Source organism: Sapajus apella, unplaced genomic scaffold (genome assembly GCF_009761245.1).
Source record: "Sapajus apella isolate SASKATOON/1434 unplaced genomic scaffold, GSC_monkey_1.0 scaffold99, whole genome shotgun sequence".
Taxonomy (NCBI): domain Eukaryota; kingdom Metazoa; phylum Chordata; class Mammalia; order Primates; family Cebidae; genus Sapajus; species Sapajus apella.
In genome coordinates this window covers 3382922-3400530 of record NW_022437039.1, presented here as the reverse complement: position 1 = coordinate 3400530, position 17609 = coordinate 3382922, and the positions used below count along the sequence as shown (strand labels likewise).

At 41.4% G+C, this 17609-nt stretch overlaps 1 protein-coding gene across 1 annotated transcript in view; it reads right to left on the bottom strand.

Moving 5' to 3' along the window:
• The window catches only part of RBFOX1 (RNA binding fox-1 homolog 1), a 2532432-nt gene that overhangs the window by 1413694 nt on the left and 1101129 nt on the right, over window positions 1–17609 (bottom strand). Inside the window, 1 exon segment of the mRNA XM_032257864.1 lies at window positions 2140–2202. Within this exon segment, the coding sequence (XP_032113755.1) occupies window positions 2140–2202 (63 nt within the window).

Below are 17609 nucleotides of genomic sequence, written 5' to 3'. Positions count from 1 at the left end.
GTCCAGGTGAGGCAGTACAGGACACTGCATGGAAAGGGTGCATCTTAGCTTAGGTCTTTAGGTCTCTCCTTCTCTTCTTTTTTTTTTTTTTTTTTGAGATGGAGTCTTGCACTGTTGCCCAGGCTGGAGTGCAGTGGTGCTGTCTCGGCTCACTGCAACGTCCACCTCCCAAGTTCAAGTGATCCTCCTGCCTCAGCCTCCCAACTAGCTGGGATTACAGTGCCTGCCACCACGCCTAGCTAATTTATTTGTATTTTTAGTACAGACGGGGTTTCACTATGTTGGCCAGGATGGTCTCAAATTCCTGACCTCATGATCCACCCTTCTCAGCCTCCCAAAGTGCTGGGATTACCGGCATGAGCCACTGTGCCCAGCCCCTATTCCTTTCTAAAATGATTTTTTAAAAATGATCACATGTACTCACTGGTGTAGAGCAGTCAATTAATACATTTTATGTCTCTCTTTAGACAGCAGTTGTAGATACAGAAATACCATATCCATAGACAAATTAACATGAGCTCCCTTACATCCCTGTACTAATTATCTTAGGGACCACAGCCTCCCTTAGGTTAGAAGTTTCAGTCCCCGTGCAGGGTTGGAACAGGAATTTCTTTCAGAGAAGCAGCAATTTGAATCATGTTCAGCAGGCAGAGGAATGGGAAGGTCATATATGATCTGAAAACTCATCCTTGAAGCCTTTTGTCCTCCGTCCCTCCCCTCCCTGCCCCAGCACCAACAAAGGCATCTAGGAGAAAGAGGCTGCTTGAAACAGAAAAAGATAAAGTAACAAGCTTATTTAACTTTACACCAAATAGATCTGAACAGACTTTACGCCAAACAGGCCCCTCCTTTTTACCTACAAAACCTCCCAGTTTTCAAGAAATGCTGAAGCCTGAACTTCAAAGACATGAAAAGATAGATGTGGCATGTAGGGAATTAGAGATGGAATTTCCTTTATTACCAGGAACAAAAGATACAAGTCTAATCTCCTGTGTGATACAAGCATTACCTGATCAGGGTTACACTAAGTCATTCTGATGTAGCTAACAGCGAATACACCATCCTTTTACTTCTTTGTAACCCCGCCTTCTTCTTCTCTGTATTTGAATATGCAAATTCTAAGGCAATAGAAAGAGCCCTACAATCCCACTGAAGGCAAAAGAATTCCCTTTGATCAGCCTCTCCCAGGCCTGGAGTCCCATGGCCACCAATTCTACCTGCTCCTTTATGACATGGGCTGATAATTGATGTATCAAATTATATTCCAGCACTTTCAGAAGCAGAACCTGATAAGAAATTCTGCATTCCTATGAAGGAAGCTACATCTTGAAAAAGAAATATTTCTTTCAGTTAGCCTTTTAAAATGTTGATATTTATTATTAAACTATTACAGATTTATTCCTACAGCAAGGTGTTTACCCACAAAACTATTGCAGAGGAAGGCTGATATCAGAGACTTTGTGAAGGTGATACCCCAAATGCTAGTGCATATATGTATTACAAAGAAAAACAGCGGACAAAATATTGCTAGCTTCACCAGAAATAAGGTCCTTGCATGCAATAAGAAAGCCAGAAAGCGGAAAAGTGCTTACTTGCTGAAAACAAATGAAATTTCTAAAATGTACCCCAGCATCTTAAAGTATGAAATTTTTTGTGCAGTAATTTCTGTATCACAGTCACATATTCCAGCTCAAAAAGAGCGAACGAATTGTTCCTAAATGCCTCAAGAAATACATGCTCTCAGTAACTGATCTGTGTTTGCTGGTATTTCTTTCTACTTTGCAGGGTCATGTGGCTCAGAAGGGGGACAGAATGTCTCCGGAGGAGAAAACCTTAGAGGGAAAAAAAAGAAACCAAAGCCACATTTTATTTGAATCCCCAGCTAATAAAAGCGCAGTTAGCCCGTTGACAATCTCACACGTCTCCCAGGTCCGTCGGGGAGGGAGGGCTTACGGAGGGTGGTTTTACCTTGCCAGCCCTCTTCTCATCTCTGGTACAATAGTGCAGAAGAGAAAGACACAAGCAGGCAGCAAAGTTTTTCTAACAGCTTCAAATCTTCACAAAAGAGCTTTTCATAGAGAACAAGATCAAAAAATGGATATATTTAGGGAAGGAATGTTCTAAATGGGTTGCACTTACTGAATGCTGAGTCTGATCAAGGAAACTGTAAGTTCCACTTGCATGAGTTCTTCGAGCAGTTTCCTGAAGAAGAAAATGGGGAGAGATTTTAGTATCGAGGAATGTATTCTTGAATTCTGTCTACAAGTTTTTTGTTAGAGTAATATTGAACAACCTCCAAAATAAGTTCTGACTCTACGGTGAATTTAACAGCAATGATGCAATGACGGCGATGATGATGATGAAAATGAGACCAGGTGCAGTGGCTCACGCCTGTAATTCCAGCACTTTGGAAGTCCGAGGCAGGTGGATCATGAGGTCAGGAGATCAAGACCATCTTGGCCAAGATGGTGAGACCCCATCTCTACCAAAAATACAAAAATATTAGTGGGGCATGGTGCTGCATGCCTGTAGTCCCAGCTACTTGGGAGGCTGAGGCAGGTGAATCACTTAAACCCAGGAGGGGGAGGTTGCAGTGAGCTGACACAGAGCCACTGCACTCCAGCCAGCCTGGGCGACAGAGTGAGACTCCGTCTCAAAAAAAAAAAAAAGAAAAAGATTCAGTTCTTCAGTATTTTCATTACATCCTCTCAGGTCCCAATAAAGAAGGTGTTATTATCTTCTCTATTTCAGAAGAGGAAACTGAGGCCCAGACAGCTCCCATAGTTCACAAGACATGCATGTACATCATGATGCCTGAATTTGAACTCGGACAAGTACACAACAAGCTTGGAAGCACTTTACTGTATTCTTCTCTTACACCATGAGCTCTTGTCACAGGAGGTGCTCGAGGGAAGACTGGAAGTTGACATTTCAGACATATCATTGTGGATTTTCCTCCTGGGAATTAGTTTGGATAAAATAAATTCTAAATGTCCTTTCAACTGTAGAACTACAGGATTCTATAAATGCTGATTCAGGTGATGAAGTTCAAAGATGGAAATGATTTCATTTTGCAAGGAATAGAATTATAAGGTACTCCAGTAGTAATAAATTTCAAAAATATGGCTAACATCATTCAATCAGAGGGAGTAAATTTCATGTTCATTGGTATTTAAATAAACCAAATATCACCTGAATTGCAAATGGCATTATAATCTCCTATAGTTCAGTGAGTTGGAAGAGACGTCATCTCCCACCAGAAAAGTCCAGATTTCCTGGTAGATCTGAAAGACATTTATGGCATCCTGTACCTAAGGGGGTTGAGATACTGACTTGCATCCTTTCTAGGGAGAAACCTAAGTAGCAGAGATGGGACTGCTTTGTAGGGTTCTGGAATCCTGTGCTCACTGAATTACTCACATAAAGTAGCAATGCAATTTACACCAAGACTCAACACAATTCACAAGATTCAGGGGTATATTTTAAACATTATTTGGAAATATATTTAGAAAATATACCCTCTTTCTTAATGTGATAAGTATATGTAGATACGTATATAGATATACATATATATGAAGACCACATATGTGTATGTATTTGTATATATATGTGTATCTAGTCTTCAAATCTAGTCTTCAAATTACAACATCTAAGAACATCAGGTGACTTCAAAATATTGGAAACAGGGGGGACCTGCAGAAAGACCCAAGAATAGATAGAGCTATTAAGTGGTTGAAAAGGTGGTGATAATATTTACCCTTCAATAACCTTCTGATTTGCATTTTGATGCTTTCAATTTCTTTCAACTAATAAAAATGACCAATCTCATGGGTCAGTGTCAACAAAAGGCAATGATGCATTCATTCATCCATTCACCCATTTATCCATCTATCCACTTATTCACCCAACCACTTATCCATCCATCCATCCACCCATGTATCCATCCACCCACCCACCAATCCATCTATCCACCCACACAGCCACCTACCCACATATGTGTCCACCTGGCCTCCATCCATCTATCCATCCATCCACCCACCCATCCACCCATCCATCGATCTTTCCAGTCATCCTTGGCTTCACTACCTTGTAGCTTTGTGACCATGACCAAGTCACTCAACCTATCTTTGTCTCAGTTTCTTCATTTTTAAAATGGGAGTAAACAGTACCATCCTCAAGGAATTCAGGTGAATGTTAAAAGTTAATATTTGTAAAACACTTAGCATTGTGCTTGGCACAAAGTCAGCGCTTTAAAAAAGTTTGTAGTTTATTAAGCCTTTTTAATAGCAGGTACTGTCCCCTTGGTGCCTACAGTACAGTGGGGAGTATAGACAGATCTTCACTGGGGACATTGGGGAAGCCTCCATGAAAGAAGCAGCAATGGAGAGACATCTTAAAGGTGAGAAGTGGAAGAACATGATCTGGGAAGAGAAGAACAGTTAGAATATAGTCAAAATACATGGTTCTCTTCTGTAAATTCAGTTTGCCTCAACTGGAGGATTATCTGAGTCCCAATAATTATAGTGGTTGTAGTTTTATTGAATCCATAGTATATCCCAAACTTCTTATCAAAATTTTTATGCATCCTCTCACTTATTGAAAATGATCACTGCCATGGTCAGGTTCAGCCTTTTCAGCCCCGACTCCCTCTTTCCCATCACTTCCTCCATCTCTGAACATGCTTGTACACGCTAAGATCCAGCTAAATCAAATACTTAAAAGACACAATGCACTGGTATTCCCTTAGCCCTTTTATTACAACGCTCTTTTATCATAAACTGCTCTTCACCTGGCCCCATTTGAACTCATGGAAGGTCTTGAGTCTTGAGACTTGAAGGTCTACTCAAGCATGCTCTTTGTAGCTTTCATTGATCCTTCTAGTGGGACTGAATTTTGGGAGAGGTCCCTATGGCTATTCACATATTCTTCTATCAGAAGCAGAATTATACATCCTTTCTAAGCTTTTGCGGACCTGGCCAACCCAGGCTGTGCATTCCTGGAAGGCAAGGGCAATGTTTAATTCAACACTGTAACTTTGTAGTCTAGGACAAGGCCCCTTAGGAGCAGCTCACTACACTGGGTAGCCTAAGAAGTGATTCCTCCTCCTTGCCCCAGAGGGTTAAAGCACCAAGAAAAGACTCTGACCTTCATTCCAGAAAGAGGTTTCTCTGAGCAACATGGCTTTCTCTGGCAGTACCATGCTTAGTACCCAGGCAATAATATTTAATTTCATGTCCATGTCAGTCCAAACCTACACCTTTACATCTGTTTTTAATCCAACCTGCAGTTGAAATGAATTTTCTAGCCCCCTCCTTCTCACTAATAAGAATCTGTCAAGTCCTTTAGGGGGATTATTTTATAAAAAAACAGAGGCTGAGAACCATTGTTATTAAGTGAGAACAGAAATGATCATTAACAATAGCACCAGACAGCAAGAAAACCCTAATATGCTCTCCAGAGTTCCAGAGGAACGATGTCATGTTATTTTTTTTAACTAAGATTGTTCTGAGTTTGCAATTACTCTTGCAAACTATGTGAAGAGCAATTTGTGACCAGGGAGAATCTTGAGTCCCAGTGGAATTGGGTGGAATTTTCATTGTACCAAGACTACAGGGGAGCTAAAGAGCTGCAAGTGAAGGGAACTCAAAGGACATTGAAACAAAGTCAGGCAGAATGAAGGTGAATACTCAGTTCATGCATTAGCTACCTTCACCTCTGCACTCCATCCAAATGGATGCACAAAATGGCAAACCGATTACTTCCAAAACACTGGTGTTGATGACCCCTGGACAGCCAGAATGTAGTTTAAGTTTCTAACTCTGACTCTCTAAACAGGACTGGCTACTGCAACGTTTCTATTTCTATAGACTCTGCCATCAACTGATTCACAGACTTCCCCAGGCGATGACTCCAATGCCATTTCCTCCTCCCTCCAGGCTCGCACCCCTTGCCCCCGGACAGGACAAGCAGTGTGATCCTTACAAAATGCAAATGTGACCTTGTTACTTGATTGTTTAAATCCTACATTACTGGCTTCCCACTTCATTCCAAACCTACCCTGATAACAGTTTGACACCCTGAATGATTTTCTCCTGGACACAGCTCCAGCCTTATTTATTTATGCATAAGGGGGTCATAATCCCCACCAACCCCGGATACCAGCTCCAGAGACTTTCCAGTTCTGGACCACACTTAACTCCCCACCTGCCACAGGGATGCCTTGCATGCTATGCCTTTGACTGGGGATGCTCTTTGCACCTAATCACCTCCGATGCATTGCTGCTTTCTGATGGAACCCCCACCCCGAGCGCATGGCTTTAAGAGCCCATTATCCTTTCTTCATAGCCCATATCCCAGCTGTCACTTTGCATCCAACTAAAAATCATCTGACGAAAATCTGCCTGTCTCATCAGCACCTTAGTTAGCTCCATGAGGGCAAGAAATGTATGGGTTTTGCTCACTATTTTAACTCCGATCACAACACCATGGATATGGAAGACATTCAATAAATATTTACTTAAGGAAGAAAAGATGGAAGGCAGGGAGACAGGGAGGAAGGAAAGAAGGATGGAACTCTCACCTTAGTCAGCCTATGGCTAATTTTAGACACACACGAGGTGACTACTCAGCCTCCCCAAAAGTCATTTCCCTCCAGAAACCCATCTCTGTCAAGCATAGTGCCAGAAACTGGGTCTCAAGTGCATGATCCTGGCTCCATTAGCAAGTGCTATGTTGAGCAGGGATGAAACCTCACCCTATCTAGGTTCTATTTTCTGCTAGGAATTTGCAAGGGACACTTAAGTTTTGACAGTAACTGTGGAGTCACTCTTCTCTGCCACGTGTGCAGAAAACAGCAGAAGTAGCAATAAACAGAGGGAAGAAGAGAGCGGAAGTGCCAAGGAGGAGGATTTTGGGGTGGGGGCAAGGGCTGCCTTGTTTCCCGATTACACAGCAGTACAAAAATGCTGGTCCCTCCTGGGACTGAGCACACCTCCTGATTTTTAGTGCTGAAACTCACTTCTGTGTTCCTGTGCTGTGTAAGAAAATACGCCCATTTCTTGAGTGAGTTTGAGTGGGTTTCTGTTGCTTGCAAACAATGGAATTATGTATAAGATCATCTCAGAGGGCGGTGCCTCACCTAGCTGGTATGTTGTACCTGCCCTGCATTCAGGGAAGTAAACTGTATCTTGATCACATCAGGGATTGTGATGGGATGCACGCTCTCCAAGCCTCACAGCAGCCCCAGACCTCATTCAGGTGTCTGGAGTTTAACTGTCCTTGAAAGAACCCTGAAGCAGCATCAGCAAGCTGCCCAGAGTTGCTTGGTACCACTCAGGGATTAAGATGTGAGATTCCCGGTGGTGGAGAGGTCAGTGCCCATCACAGCTGGGATGGGAGAAGTGAACTAGGACAGGAAGCACACTGCAGCCTGCTTAGATTGGAGATAGAGGCCCTCCCCATGGCAATCCAGTGACTCCCAGCCACGTAACAGAAAACTGCTGACCAATAACCACTATGGCAGTCAGATTATCTGATCGGCCTCAGCCTGCCGTGCAAATGATTCATGTGTTCCTGGATTCACTGCAGGATCACTGCACCCTGAGCTCCAGCCTCAGAAGCAATATGCAATTTTACTGTAGACCAGTGGTTCCTTTTCTAAGGACAGCCATGGGTTAAAGCACCACCTTTCTCTGCCATCAGGGGTAGGCGTTTCACACAGTGAGGACAGCATGGAATATCCTTTGACTTCAGGAGATGATTCTCCAAGGTCATCTCCTTTTGCTTCCCATCCCATCCCCGCATCAGATGCCTGGTCTCTGTGATGAGTGCTCCCCAAAGACAGATTCTTTTTCTCCCTTTATATTTGTTGAATATAAGTGCATGAGCCGAACAAGAATGAAACCCAAAAGCCAATAGATCTAAACTAAAATGAAATGTCCTAGTGTCTCTGATATCACTGTGCCTGTGCACTGCTTGTTTCCTATGTCTGGGATTCTGTTCCTTTTTTTTTTAACCACTGGTAAACGTGCACCTGTTCTTCACAGCTTCAGGCAGTCCTCGCTCACTCTCCCAAGCACAGTGAATCATGCCCTCTTCACCACCCCTGGAATCCAGTTAGTATCTCTAAAGACTTACAATTCGTAGGTATCTGTCTCTACATCTGTCTTCTCTACTGGAGTGGCAGCACCTCAAAGCTCAGGCTGTGCCTCGTCTTTCATGAGTCACAGTACAGTTTGACATGCTACAGGTTTTGGACACAGATGTCATTTCAAAATCAGTTCTCTTATTAATTCTGGGGAAGCTGCTTGACTGCTCAGAACCTTGGTTTTTTAAATCCATAGAATGGGTATAATTATGCCCACCTCAGAGGGTTGATGTGAGAACATTACAACTAAATTACCTGGCCCTAGTACTAAATAATTATTTCTGAAGCCAAACAGCCAAGACCTACTTCAACAACAGTCCTTTCAATAAACCAAGTCTTACTGTGCTTTGCAAAATTTTGCCAGGTTGGTGAGATCATCCAGATGACTTTCAGCATAGCCCAGTGTCAGAAGCCATTACTGCACCTGCCACATAGTAAGTGCTCATTGAAGATTCCTAAAAATAAGGAACCCAGCCGGGTGCAGTGGCTCACGCTTGTAATCCCAGCACTTTGGGAGACTGAGGCGGGTGGATCATGAGGTCAGAAGTTCAAGACCAGCCTGGTCAACATAGTGAAACACCATCTCTACTAAAAATACAAAAATTAGCTGGGCATGGTGGTGTGTGCCTGTAATCTTAGCTACTCGGGAGGCTGAGACAGGAGAATCGCTAGAACCCAGGCAGGAGAATTGCTTGGACCTGGGAGGCTGAGGTTGCAGTGAGCTAAGATTGTGCCACTGCACTCCAGTGTGGGTGACAGAGTGAGACTTCGTCTCAAAAAAATAAAATAAGGAACCCAGGAGGCTCTCCTCTCACTGGTGAAATACAATTGCAGCCGCTACTCTAAGGTTTATATGTGACTTACGCTGTTTAAAGGCAGTAAGCATCATTGCATTTGTAATAAGCAAATGCAATACACATTGCACTCCAAAGCAATTAGTCTTTCTGCTGCATTTAATTTGGCTGCATTTGCCCATTCAACAAGGGCTCAGGTATAGTCTCTGTGTCTGCTTCATGGAAGGGTTGCTCCCAGCCTCCCTCTGTAGGGAAGCAAACTTCTCCCCGAAGCTCCAGGGACCTCCGAGAGACTAACAATATTACACCCCACACACCGCCCCCCTTTGAGCCTTATTGTTGGTGTGTTTAATTTCCTGTCTTGGCCTTACAGGAGATTTCTAATGTTTGGGCTGTAGGGTATGTTCTGATTAAAAATAATCCTCCCAATTACGGGTTGGCATGAGCCTCCTGTCAGGCGCACTCTGCCACCAGCTCCGCTTCCCTGTCAGCAATAATTGTGTCTGCAGTGCCTAACTGTAAATGAAAACCCAAGGGGCAAGTTTGGGTCCCTGGTTCCTGGGCCGCGCCAGATCTTTTAATTTGCACTGTCTGTCAAAAGGATGCAACTGTGTGTACTCCAAAGAAACCCTTAGACTCTCAGATTCAAGGCCAGAGAGAGCAGAGATACCACAGCCTTCTCAGAGAAATTGCATTTAAACCCGCCAGAGATAACAGGGTGTGTGTGAGGCAACGAGGCTCTTTTTAGTTGGCTCCAAACTTTAGCTAGACCCAGTATGAAAAGGGAAGCTGAACTCCAGGGAAATTTCAAGGTATATTTATATTATTTCTCTACCGAGTACATAAGACAGGCCATTGAATTCGAAACATGTGATCTCAATGCTTTGAAAGGAAATACACACGTGAGACCTGATTATTTCAATCTCTACAAAATTAAAACTTCCTGGGTATAGGGTGAGAGGAGAGAGGTAAGTGTTTTCTGCTGGGAAATACCATCAATGTATTCTCGTGTAAGCAGAGAGATGGCCCTCTGGCCAGGCTCAGACTAGGCATTTGAAATGTGCTGTGCAGTCAAAAAAGTCCAAAGGAAACAGGTCCTGAGCAAAGTTCTGTTTTAGAAGTGATGGTGGGGGAATACTTTTGGTGTTCCTCTAAACACCCTTCCCTCCGCCACACATCTGTTTTTCTAAGAAGGACACCTGCCATTCCAGACAGCATTTGCATCTCTCATTCCACAACTCCTGAGGCCTGATCTGGTATCCCCCTCTTCGCATAAAAAGCGGATACCAATGCATTTCCCCAAGAAAATGCCTCTGTGGCTCAGCCTGAATCCAACGGGATTCTTTTATTTCTGACATACCTTTTGGTGACTAAGCCATCCAGCTAAGACCTATTCAGAGCCACAGGAGCAGGATGTTCAAGTGCAGGCAACCCTGTCAGTCAGCAAACTAGGGGCCACGAGTCAAGTCAACACACAGCCAGTATTTTTATTAAAAAAAAAAAAAGTTTCTCTGGGATGCAGTCATGTGCATTCATTTATGTACATGTTATCTATGATTGCTTTCACGGCACAGAGGCAAAACTGAACAGTAGATCCAATATGTGGCTTGCAAGGTCAAAAACATGGATTCACACACAGGGCCACAAGGATCTACATAAGGAATAAACAAATAATCATTGCAATTCAAATAAATACGAAAATAACATAGATGATGATTATTTATGGATATGCAAGTAGTAATCCAAATAAATGTATGATGTAAATGATTATCATTTATAAAAATATGTAAATAACCTATGTAAATATGTAAATGAATAAATGATTATGATTTATAAAAATATGTAAATAATAATCCAAATAAACTTATATATAATATAAATGATTATCATTTAAAAAAATATGTAAATCACAAGCTAAATAAATATATAAATGATTATCATTTATAAAAATATGTAGATAGCAATCCAAATAGATAAATGTAAATTATCATTTATAAAATATATATAAGTAATAAACCAAATAAATATATAAATATAATTATCACTAATACAAATATGTAAATAACAATCCAAATTAACATATAAATAATATAAACAATCATCATGTATAAAATGTACAATTATGGAAACAGAGAAATATATAACAGATGATTATCATTTATAAAAATACACAAATAATAATCTAAAGATATAAATAATATAAATAATTATCATTTATAAACAGACGTAATTAAAACTCATTATGTATGTATTATTTAGGTTGTTTTATCATTTTATATATTATTATATAAGGACTTAAAATATTATTAAATCATATTACATACTATTATTTATATATGTAAGGTCAATTAGACTTAGAAATAATTTAGTATAAATAATAAACTATTTCTTATTCATTTCGTATTAGACAATATTAATAGTTCTAATGATGATTATTATCCAAACCCAAGTATTTACCATGTACCAGGTGTTTTACTTGCAGAAGCCCTCTAAGCATAACCACCATTATTTCTCTTTTGAGGATGACCTAGGTGGGTGTTTAAGAATCTGAAAGAACTTGCTGCAGGTTTTACTGCTAGTCATCAGCAAAGCCAGGATGCAAATCCAGCTCCGTGTGACTCTAAAATCCGTACACTGATGTAATATTTAGTCTGCCTCTAATTTTCAAAAAATAGAGATCTTGTCCAGTTTGACTTTCTGGGTGGTGCCTTCAGGTTCATGTCTAGCAAAAGGAGAGAAGCTATAAGCACCAAGCTCACAAAGCAGCTTGTCTGAAATACCTTCCTTTACCAATCCCACCACGAATCTAGAGAATTCCACATTTCCACCACTTAAATGGGAGCATTTCGGGTGGTCTGTGACATTTCCTCAGAGGTACTGTGTGCAGGGCACAGATTATCACAGCAAAGGCGGACTTTGAATTCCTGCAGACAGATTCTTTTAGGTTGAATGATAAAAGACTGGCAGAAATGGATGGCAACTGCTAGCTGATTATAGGCATTGCATAAAATTGTCTGGGAGATGAAAATACTCCTTCCCCAACAGTAGAAATGGCCAGTGAGTTCTTCTGACCAAGAGGAATGAGGCTTTTTAGCAAATGCTCTTGAGTTCACATGAACTGAGTTTACCCGAATCCATCAGCTTCTAGAGCTGGCTGGGCACACACTTGCTATTAAGAAGACCAAAGGATTTCATCCATGAAGAAACCACTAGACTCCTTACATAAAAGACTCTGACATAAAAGGAAGGCTAATCTCTGCAGAAACTCGATGCAGAAAGTTCCATTCCTTTCGATGCACAAGCGGTAACTGATAGGGCTTGGTGTCCTCTGTAACTTTCTAGGCTCTAGGAACAGGGCTTGAAGAGAAAGGAGACCCCCCCAACTGTGTGATTTCCACCCATGAGTCAACTCTCAGCTCAAATACTGCTTCCTTAGCAAAGCCTCCTCTGACCAGTTTCTGCAGCAAATCTAGGACAGGTTCCCTTGCCATTGCATTGGTCTCAGTTATAACTATACAGCAAAACATAAGCATTTGATTAGTGTCCGTCTATCCCACTATCCTGACTGCTCCCTGAGGACTGAGATGTGGAAGGTTTTGCTCCCTAGCAAACACTTTGCACTCCACTCAGTACCTAAAGGGCAAAACCAATGCTCTTTAAATATTGGCTCAGTGAAGGAGTGAATCATTCTAGAAAGAAACCACATGCTTCTCTGCCTCCCAAGGGTCTCTATCTGAGACCCAGAGGCTTTCACCGACCACCCTGCACTGACAGCTCTTTCTTTAAGCCCAACTTCCTACCTACCTCATGTGCAGCTCCTAAGCGGTCAGTTAGAGGACAGATCATGATATTCAAAGAGACAGGTGCATAGGTGAAGAAAGAGCTTTGACCTTGGAAGTCATACCCAATAAGGGGCACTGGCAGCTCGAGCACCTGATAGCTGTATGACCTTGGGTGAGTTACTGTTCATCTCTGGCCTCAATTATCTCATGCACGAGGTAGAAATAAAAAGTACGCTTGAGGTTTTATTTTTCTGTCTAATCTCAGGAATAGGTTGAACCCTTCCCTGTTTCCACTCAGGACTAGGAAGGTCATGTGTTAATACAACTCCATCCCTGTTTGCGGAGTGCATTCATGAATGAATTCTTGACTTCCACCCTAACCCCAACAAGCACCGATGGAATTGACCAGTATGTGACTTTCTTTGTCCTGAGTCTGTGAGACAGGGAAGCGTTCAGTCTGTTCCTGACCTTAGACAGAAAAACAGAACCTAAAAAGATTAATGTTGGGGGAATCTTTGGCCCCATCAAAATTATCAAAATGTTTCACAGTTTAAACTTTATGGGCTGGGTGTGGTGGCTCACGCCTGTAATCCCAACATTTTAAGAGGCCGAAGCAGGTGGATCACTTGAGGTCAGAAGTTCAAGACCAGCCTGGCCAACATGGAGAAACCCCGTCTCTACTAAAAATACAAAATTAGCTAGGCATGGTGGCACATGCCTGTAACACCAGCTACTGGGGGGCTGAGGTGGAAGGATCGCTTGAATTCGGCAGGCGGAGGTTGCGGTGAGCAGAGATCGCGCCATTGTACTCCTGCCTGGGCAACAAGAGTGAAACTCTGTCTCAAAAAAAAATAATAATAAAATAAAGTACTCTTTTAAAGTGTTCTCAGAATGATCAAATGAGATAATAGAGGGAAAAAATGCTTAGAAGATGACTATAGTGTGTGTTTAAAAAGCTGTATCTACTTGAGTCATACTGAAGTCCTCCCAAGCTGAAGAGGGCCTTGAGAAATTAGTAAAAGTGATGGACATTATTGTGACTTACAGGAACTCAGTAAATATCTATCTGGGATTGATAGGGACATATGTATGTGAGTGTATATAAATAAAGACAATGGCAATAGCAAGAAAATAATCATAACAGGAAGAAAAAGAAGGAGGAGGAACATCTAATGTTCACTCTGTGTCACACACTGTGATAAACAATTTGCACGCAGCAATGCCCTTACATCCCTATGCCCTGGGCATCATTATCTCCAACTCACAGATGAAGCATGATGCTCAGAGAGGGTCAGTCCTGGTGCATGTTCCCAGTGAGAAGCCACAGTTTCAACTGTGGTCTGAATGGCAATTGTGCTACATTTGCTGTCAATGAGAATGTTTCCATCCCAAGCAGACATCACATGCTTATGACTACCCAAGGAAGGATAAGGAATAACCTGAGGAGGACATTTATGTGCTTTTGCAAGAAAGGAGCTCAGAGGTGCCATGGGGCTACGATGGGCTCTCACACATACAGTAAGCTGCTGCACTGTGGTCCACTCCTTCCCAGGCAATTCACTTTGGTTATTACCCATCATCCCACTAGTTCTGTTGATGGTTGTCACTGGACAGAGAAATGGTGCAATAGGTTTACAAAGCAAAGCCTCTCAGACACAGTAATTCCTTTTCTTTCTTTCTTTTCTTTTTTTTTTTTTTTTTTTGAGACAGAGTCTCACTGTGTCACCCAGGCTAGAGTATAATCAGTGACATTATCTGGGCTCAATGCAACTTCCACTTCCCTCTCCTGCCTCAGCCTCCTGAGTAGCTGGGATCACAGGTGTCTGCCACCACACCCAGCTAATTTTTGTATTTTTGGTAGACAGAGAGGGTTTTGTCATGTTGGCCAGGCTGGTCTCAAACTCCTGGCCTTAAGTGATCCACCTGCTGTGGCATCCCAAAATGCTGGGATTATAGGCAAGTGCCACCACATTGGTCATAGACAGAGTAATTCTAAGTAACATCTCCTCTCTCAGTGCATCATTCCCAGGCATGGGCCTCCCCTTGTCAGGCACACAGCTCTGTAGGGAAGACAGTCCCTGAGATTCTAAGTGCCTTCCTTCTCTGTTAGCAACACCAGGCAGCTTGGGAGCTAAATCCAACCAGTTCCATAAAGGAGGGATACAGTAATCTGGGAGCTCACAAGAGGTTGTGTGCAGACAGATTTATAGAGCCAAGATACAAAACATATCATTGGGAATGCATGGTACTTTCATTCATTAATCATCTTCTTTTCTTTTCTTTTCTTTTCTTTTTTGAGACAGAGTCTCACTCTGTCGCCCAGGCTAGAGTGTAATGGTGCAATCTCAGCTCACTGCAACCTCCGCCTCCTGGGTTCAAGGGATTCTCCTGCCTCAACCTCCTGAGTATCCGGGAATACAGGTGCCTACCACCACGCCTGTTTAATTTTTGTATTTTAGTAGTGATGGGGTTTCACCGTGTTGTCCAGGCTGGTCTTGAACTCCTGACCTTGTGATCTGCCTGCCTCAGCCTTCCAATGTTCTGGGATTACAGGCATGAGCCACCGTGCCCAGCCCATTAATCATCTTTTACTTTGAATCTATTTCTCAATGAAAAGTAGCTTTCCATTTCTATTACCAATATTAATGTGTGAATAATACCCAGTGGCATAACCTGGACCCGAGCGGAGAAGGAAAAGAAAGAGACAAAAAAGGGCAAAAAGCAAACCGTCAGCACACAGTGTGATGTATTTACTCAAATTACTGCTTTATTTATACCACTGAGAACACTTTATTTTTGAGCTTCATAACTCATTGCTCTATAATGAAAAAGAAACTAGCTAGCTGCCACCTACTGCAACATGGAGAAAGAAAATACACCATAAAGAAAGCCCATCCTCCACTCTATAGGTCTTGATTTTTTTAAAAAAATTCTATTTAATATGTATTGGACTCCAGAACACCTTATTACCTTATTTAATTCAGACACGGGAAGATGTTTCAGAATGAAAATGGCACTGAAGTGATCAGAACTAAGCTATGAAATGTGGACATCCTATTTTCTTCAGAGAGATAATCAGCTTATCAGAATTCATTTCAACCAGAGAAAGATCTCACAACTACACTGAAAATTCAAGCTGGTCTCATCATCTCAAGAATGTAATCTCAAGGAAATACTAAAACTATCAAGGCAACCTTGGTGCAGTTATCTTTAAGGATAAAAACCGCAAGCATCATACCCTAGGAGAATCAGTCGGTGGGGTCGACTCTCAACTATGGGAGACACCCTCACATAAAGTATGTGAAGTGTCTTCACTGATAATACCATTTTTTTCAAGTCATTTTGGCTACTTTTCAAAGATGCATTTGCTCTATTCTTTACATCTAAAAGTTCTCCCTAGGTTAGTGTTCTGAAAAATGTCTTAAAAATGTATTTATCTAAATTAATCACCAAAAGGGGCATGAGTTTAGTCTCATGTCTGCTAATAACTAGTCATTTGATCTTGATTAGATTATTTAACTCTCTCTGGGCTTCAGTCTCCTGTTTGCAAAAGAAAGAGGTTAGACTTTCTTGTTCTAAAAATGTTTTTTCTTTTTAATTGCAACAGATGATCTGATTCATATGCATCCTCATAAGAAGAAAATCAACAAGCTTAACAACAAAAATCCCTCAAAAGTGTACATACATTTCAACACTGTCAATACCAAGACAGGTATACTGTGTGCCTCTCAGTGTGACATATTTCTACCCACAAGAAGAGAAAAATTAAAACATAAAATCCATCTAGTCAGAAGGGGATATCTAACTTTTTTAAAAAGCCAACGGATTTCAGAAGATAAAAGAAAATTCCTGATAGTCAATCCTTCATGTTCAGCAAAGAACAACCAAGCCATTTGGTACAATGTTCCAGAAAAACAGACAATGAAGGAAATGAAGGGAAAACTGTGAGGCAGAAAGATCAATACAGCACTCAACCTCTCCGTGTGGGAGAAAGGAAAGTCATGAAACTAGAGTCAGGTCATGAAAGGTTGGCAAAATGTTCAGAGGGTCACCTCAGGTAACCATCAAAAGTTATGTATCTAATATGAGACCTCATTCAAATGTGTTTTGGGTAGCGTTTTCTTTATAGCATGATTTCAAGTCAGAAATAAACATTGTGGACATGTAGGAAGTTTTGAGATACAAAATATTTACATCTCCATTCTTGTCATGAGGGACAATAACATATAATGTTAAGAACCCAAAGCCCACAGTAAGCAAAGCTTGGTTTCTGATTTTTCTCTGAGTTTGACATTGGGGCATTTGTGGACCCCTCGGGAACATCAGGATATTCTCTGGCAACTGGCTGGAGTACCAGTGCGATTGGATTGCTCCAAGGATTCAGTGAAATACTGCATATGTGATGCTTCACAAAATGCTTGCATATAATTCTGATGAATGTTAGTAACTTTTAATAGGTAAAACCCCACGTTTTGGAACCAGATCTAGTAGAGAAGCAGATCCTAGCATTCACAGAACTTTAAGTTACAGAGCACTTGCTAAGTTCTAGGCATTCTCCTAAACTGTTTTTTATAACATGTTCCTCTTTTAAGAATAGTTTTGGGGTTCACACCAAAATGAAGAGGGAAGTACAGAGATTTCCCACACACTCCCCACACATGCATAGCCTCCCCTAAATGTTTTCTATAATATTTTTTCATTAGAAAATCTTCATGACATGGGGTTAATTTTACCCACATCTCAGGAAACTAGATCTCATAACATTCCAAGTTACCCTAAAATGCGTCAACCTTTCACAAAAATCAGAAAAGCATCCTTTTCATAAAGATATTTACTTCAATGAGATCTGCATTGTTTAGTAAGAAAGCAGTCTTTAATCCTAATAAG